We start from the raw sequence: 6,000 nt of genomic DNA, 5'->3' as shown, positions 1-6,000 counted from the left end.
ACCGTCGGAATTTTGCTTGCAGAACGGGAACAAATTGGGCGCGGTGGTCGACGAACGGTGGCAGCAAACAGTCAGAGATGAGAGGGGTTTTCAAGAAGGAGATGAAAGGATCCTAATGGTGGTGTTGGGTTGGTCAATCGGCGTCGGAATCAGGCCAAATTGGGCCTAAACGGCGGTCGGGTTTCGTGGGTGGTGGTGGTGGCTGGATGGTGAGGGTGAGGGTGGTTGGGTGGGGTGAAATAAGAACGAAGGGTAGGATGGTAATTGCACAAATCAAAATTTAAAATTAACTTATAGTGTTAGTTTAAGGGTGGGAATATGGAATAAATAGAACCAATGGTATGAACTTAGGATTTGGCTAAACCTTGGGTGGGAACATGCCGTTTGCTCAATTTAAAATTATTTTGTTTTTTATCATAATATCTCATGACCTCTATCCAATAACAACACTTCCCAAGTCCCATATTAACTAATACCTGGAGATTCAGCTATTAATTATAGCATTTGACTCTTTTCTTGTGCGGTAAAATAATCAGTAGAAAGGCATTATATACATATATACACACACGAAGCATATAATAGTTAAATTAATTTCAGCAATTAGTAACGTATTGACGTGTGGGCCAATCGCGACTAAATTGTCTACGTATTTTAATTAACAACTTATGAAAAGAATAATGTCGAAACGATGAATAGAAAAATGTTGGAGGCCGTCAATTCACAAAAGCCTCGTGTCTTACGTGGTGACGTTTGAGTTAAGTATCACGTATATTGATGTAATTTTGATATCAATTTTCGATGTATGTAGCATTATTAGTCCGAAAAATAGGGAATTAATGATTATCTTCTAGTTCTTGAAACCATATACTTTATATTATCCATTGATATATTAACAAAAATTTCTTTAAAATTTTGAAATCACAAAAAATTATCTGTCATTAGCGAATAGTAAATGAGCTTTAAGAAATTAACTCCGTTTGGTTTACCTTTTTACACTTTTTAGAAAAGTTTTTGAAAAAAAGTTAAAAAAATTAAATTGGGCGAGTATTACGATGTAGGATTTGAAAATAAATAAAAATATCCTCTATATTTATTTATTTACTAAACACCCCCTATGTTTGTTTATTTACTAAAAACCCCTATAATAAATATTAAAAGTTAACAAAAACACCCCCAACCCACCCGCTAACACATGGACAACCGACCACCACCGCCGGAGGGTGGTCAGAGTCGTCGTATCGACACATGACCGACTGGATCTTGCCGGTCTTGCGTCGATATGGCCTTTTCTGGCCAGATCTATAATGGATCTAATCGACAAAGGCCAGATCTACAGCTAGATCTGGCCATTGACGACCAGATTTGGCCATATTTGCTCGTCAACAACGGCCAACGATACGGTCGTTGTTGATGGTCAACGACAACCATGTGTTGGCCGTCGTTGACGACTGACTACGGCCAAAGATCTGGCCTTTTCCGGCTAGATCCAAGCCGGAAAAGGCTAGATCGGCGCACTACCGGTCAACAATCGGTAGTGCATCATTATACCAGATTCCGGCCACTTTTCGACGGTGATGGTCGGAATCTGGTAAATATGGTTGTTGGGGTTTTTTTGTAATTTCTAAAAAAATATTTAGAGGTATTTAATTAAATTAACAAATTTAAGGGTTTAAAAAAAGTTGAATAATATTGTGAGTTTTTACAATTTTACTGTTTAATTTTATTGGAAATGCTAACAGTAGTATTCAAAATAGGAGCCGATCGAAGCCTATGTGTTTGAAGATTATTTGGAGATTAAGAGATGACTGTACCCAAAAGAAAAAAAATTGTGTTACTAACCGGAAACTAGGGAGAAGGAGCATAGGGTGGACTTTGGGCAGTTGAATTAGTCCTCTGGAGACTGGAGTGACTATAAAAGGAGTAGCTAGGCATCCATCTGTACAAGAGAAGTACATATTTATACACGTGTACGGTGCAAAATGGGAGTTTCTTACCAACTCATGCTACCGCATATGCTACTAACGGCAGCTGCTACTGCAGCATTAGTATCACATCGTATTGCCGAGACTGTCTGCGAGGATCGCTGTGGAGACGTCGTAATCCCATATCCGTTTGGCACAACCACTGGTTGTTTCCTTGATGATAATTTCTTTATCACTTGCAAGAAATCATCTAATCCTCCACAACCATTTTTACGGAAATCAAATATTCTTGTGACAAACATAAGCATTAATGACGGCAGGTTGCATGTCATGAGCACTGCAGGACGGGACTGCTACCGTGAGGGGGGAGAGTCTGATCCGATTAGCACCCGCCGCATGTTTTCTTTATCCGAATTCACCATCTCCAGCACCGAAAACATGTTCACAGTTATTGGCTGTGACAGTTACGCTTACATTGAAGGGTACATCCGTAATCGACTGTACACAAGTGGCTGTATGTCCTTTTGTGATAAACTTGACGATGTCGAAAACGGAACTTGCGCCGGCACTGGGTGTTGCCAAATAGAGATTCCAAAAGGGCTAAAACAAATCAATTACTCAGCCCATAGCTTTGACAAACACGAAAGTGTATTGGAGTTTAATCCATGCACCTTTGCATTTGTCGTTGAAAAAACCAAGTTCAATTTCTCCTCCAGTTATATTTGGAATATAACAGAGGAAGTTCATACTGTGCTTGATTGGACAGTGACTGACCACGGCGAATGTGAAAATGGAAGCAGCTCATCGATGAATTACGCATGTAAAGAAAACGCCAAGTGTATTGTTCCTGAAGATGGCAGTCCCGGGTATCGTTGCCAGTGCCAACCTGGTTACGGAGGGAACCCATACCTCCCTAATGGTTGCGAAGGTACTTTTATTAATGTTTTAGTACCTTTTCTCTAAGCTATTACTTCACTCTGTTCGTCTGTATATAACTCTGTTAAATGTATTTCAATTGATTTTTCCAGACATCGATGAATGCAACGATTCAAGGCTCCATAACTGTACACACAAATGTGAAAACCAAGTGGGAAATTACACTTGCAGTTGCAGAAAGGGGTACCATGGTGACGGAAGAAAAGATGGAACCGGTTGTACACTTAATCAATTATCAGTCATTAAGGTCGCTCTTGGTGAGTATATTCATTCATTTTTTACAGTTTATCTGCGTCGTAATCGTTTTGCGAATATGCGATTTAACTTGGGACTCTGTGCTACTTCTGTTCGGTTTGAGGAGAGTACAGAGACCAGAGAATTATAATAATTACGGATAAGAACTTGTCAAAACTTAAAAATAAACATATATAAAATTGTTTTTTTTTTTTTTTTTCAATTCGTTTCTCTATATTAAATTTTTAATTGTGCGTGAACAAGTAATTAGTTTCAAATTGCATTACGTGTAGGTGTTGGCATATTCTTTGTGGTTCTGCTTGTGAGTAGCTCTTGGCTCTACTTGGTTTTGAAGAGGAGAAAGCTCATGAAGCTTAAACAAAAGTTCTTTCAGCAAAATGGTGGTTTACTTTTACAGCAGCAACTCTCCAAACGAAGTACATCTTCTGAAACAGCAAAAATCTTTGCTGCAGAAGAACTCAAAACCGCTACCAACAACTATGATGAGAGTAGAATCATTGGCCGGGGAGGCTTTGGCACTGTATATAAAGGATTTTTAGCAGACAATAGACCAGTTGCCATAAAGAAGTCCAAAATAATAGATAAAAGCCAAACTGAGCAATTTGTTAATGAGGTGGTTGTGCTCTCACAAATCAACCACAGAAATGTGGTCAGGCTTTTGGGTTGTTGTTTAGAGACTGAAGTCCCTTTACTAGTTTACGAATTTGTCAACAATGGTACACTCTTTGAGCACATCCACAATAAAGACAAGGCACCCACCATTTCTTGGGAAAATCGTCTAAGAATAGCTGCAGAAACTGCAGGAGTGCTATCCTATTTGCACTCGGCTGCTGCTACTCCAATTATACATAGAGATGTCAAGTCCACCAATATACTCTTAGATCACAACTTCACAGCAAAAGTGTCTGATTTTGGAGCTTCAAAGTTGGTCCCAATAGATGAAACTCAATTATCCACAATGGTGCAGGGCACTCTTGGGTACTTAGACCCGGAATACTTGCATACTAGCCAATTGACCGAGAAAAGTGATGTCTACAGTTTCGGAGTTGTCCTTGCGGAGCTATTGACAGGAAAGAAGGCACTTTTGTTTGAAAGGCCTGAGGAGCAGAGAAGTTTGGTTAAGTATTTCGTTACTTCATTGAAAGAGAGTTGTTTGTTTGAAATTCTTGAGAATCATATCGTAAACGATGGGAATGAAGAGCAGCTCAAGGAAGTGGCAGAGCTAGCAAAAATATGCTTAAACGTGAAAGGGGAGGAGAGGCCTACAATGAGGGAAGTAGCAATGGAATTAGATGGATTAAGAATGATGCATAAACATTCGTGGGTTAATGCCGAATTGAATCCTGAAGAGACAGAGCGCTTGATCTATGATAACTCAGATGTTTATAAATATGGTGATGGTAGCAACACAACTGCGGGGTACGACAGCCTCAAAGACCACGTACTGGAAGTGCTCGACGACGGGAGATGATTATTGCTGCATGATCTTACGATTATATCTATTCCTATGGACTTCGTTATCCAATAAGACACTGTCACTGTCAGAGTTTGAACATTTTTAAAAATGATTTAGCTGTAGTTTCATGTATAAGTCATTTTAATTTTGTTATTGTTTTTTATTTGCACTTTCATTTTCAGATCGTAATGTATTACAAATGAACTTGGTTTTGTGAAAGTTATTTACTGTCATATATGATATATCTGAGTTCTATGGAAACCCTGCACCACCTTTGTCCAGAAAAGAAGGAATAAATGATTATCTTCGGTAAGTGAAACTATATATACCGTATATTATATAATAGTATGCCCAGATAGAGATTATTTTTAATTAGTTTATGCTAGATCAGGGATTGGCCCTGTGTTTCTCAGCAGTTGCTTAAAAGGAATGTAAAACAATTCTACCTGCCATGAGAAATCATTCATGCCTTCTCTTGATTATAATATTATCACAAGGAAAAGTACATATTATCGACAATGTGTCAACTACTATACAGACAAACACTTTCCTCGCAAATAACATGCCCTTTTGCAAGCATAAAACACACAAGACAGACTCCACAATGGCTAGACAACCTTTTTATCTTGTAAGATACATGAACTAAATGTAGATTAAACATCTTGTTGCCTAGCAAAATATACTTTAAATTGAAATTTTGTTATATCAAAGTACAAAACATATGTCATTTTAGCTAATTTTTCCGGTTACGGTTACATATTGCAATAACTGAATAAGAATGGTATTAAATGTACCAACTACCTACCCAAACTTTTTCTATAAACATTGATGTGATACTATTTTTTATTGTTATATTATCCGTCTATATTAATTAGTATTTATTGAATTGATTTTGAATACAAATTCATCAATTCATTTTGATTACATCAAGTTTTAAGGAAGAGTTTATATAAAGACTTTGTATATTTAGTATTATTCATTTAATAATATATAAAAAAAGTTTTATGCACATTGTTACAAACTTCTTATAAAACAAAATTTAATCATTTATTACAAAATATGTAATATTTTTCTTGTAATAGGAAAGTCCTGACAAAAAAATGGAGACAAAATTAAAAAGAAAGTAATTATTGAGTCCAAAGTATGATATAAAATTGAAGATGTGATGACGTAGAAAATAACCGGATAATTTCGGAAGAAGTTAATTCACCCTGTGAAATTTAGACCAGTAAAGAAGTGAGAAGAGGATCGGCCCCTACCAATTTCATGGTTTTGTCACAGAAATGACAGACCTCGAAGTCTTCAACTACAAAACAAAAGACGGCAATATCATGTGCTTTTCCTGTAGTAATGGCCTTTGGGGCCATCAATGAAATATCATCGAGAGCCACTTAATTATAACTTAGGCAAGAGTCGATTGCACTGACATGT

At 37.2% G+C, this 6,000-nt stretch overlaps 1 protein-coding gene across 1 annotated transcript; it reads left to right on the top strand.

Moving 5' to 3' along the window:
• The first annotated feature begins 1,961 nt into the window (after nucleotides 1-1,961).
• LOC116132189 (putative wall-associated receptor kinase-like 16) lies at nucleotides 1,962-4,845 on the top strand. Its single transcript, XM_031417849.1, has 3 exons — nucleotides 1,962-2,850; nucleotides 2,951-3,115; nucleotides 3,386-4,845. The coding sequence occupies exons 1-3, from the start codon at nucleotides 1,980-1,982 to the stop codon at nucleotides 4,582-4,584; spliced, it is 2,235 nt and encodes a 744-aa protein (XP_031273709.1). The 5' UTR covers nucleotides 1,962-1,979; the 3' UTR covers nucleotides 4,585-4,845.
• The last annotated feature ends 1,155 nt before the right edge of the window (nucleotides 4,846-6,000 follow it).

The sequence above is a fragment of the Pistacia vera genome, unplaced genomic scaffold, assembly GCF_008641045.1.
Source record: "Pistacia vera cultivar Batoury unplaced genomic scaffold, PisVer_v2 Contig25, whole genome shotgun sequence".
NCBI lineage: Eukaryota > Viridiplantae > Streptophyta > Magnoliopsida > Sapindales > Anacardiaceae > Pistacia > Pistacia vera.
Note: the sequence above shows the minus strand (reverse complement) of the source record. Positions and strands in the feature narration are given on the sequence as shown.

Bases quoted from the DNA above. Each gene is read 5' to 3' on its own strand.
- LOC116132189 (XM_031417849.1), top strand. From the start codon at position 1,980: ATGGGAGTTTCTTACCAACTCATGCTACCGCATATGCTACTAACGGCA. The intron at 2,851-2,950 runs GTACTTTTATTA...TGATTTTTCCAG, and splicing joins CCTCCCTAATGGTTGCGAAG to ACATCGATGAATGCAACGAT. The intron at 3,116-3,385 runs GTGAGTATATTC...CATTACGTGTAG, and splicing joins AGTCATTAAGGTCGCTCTTG to GTGTTGGCATATTCTTTGTG.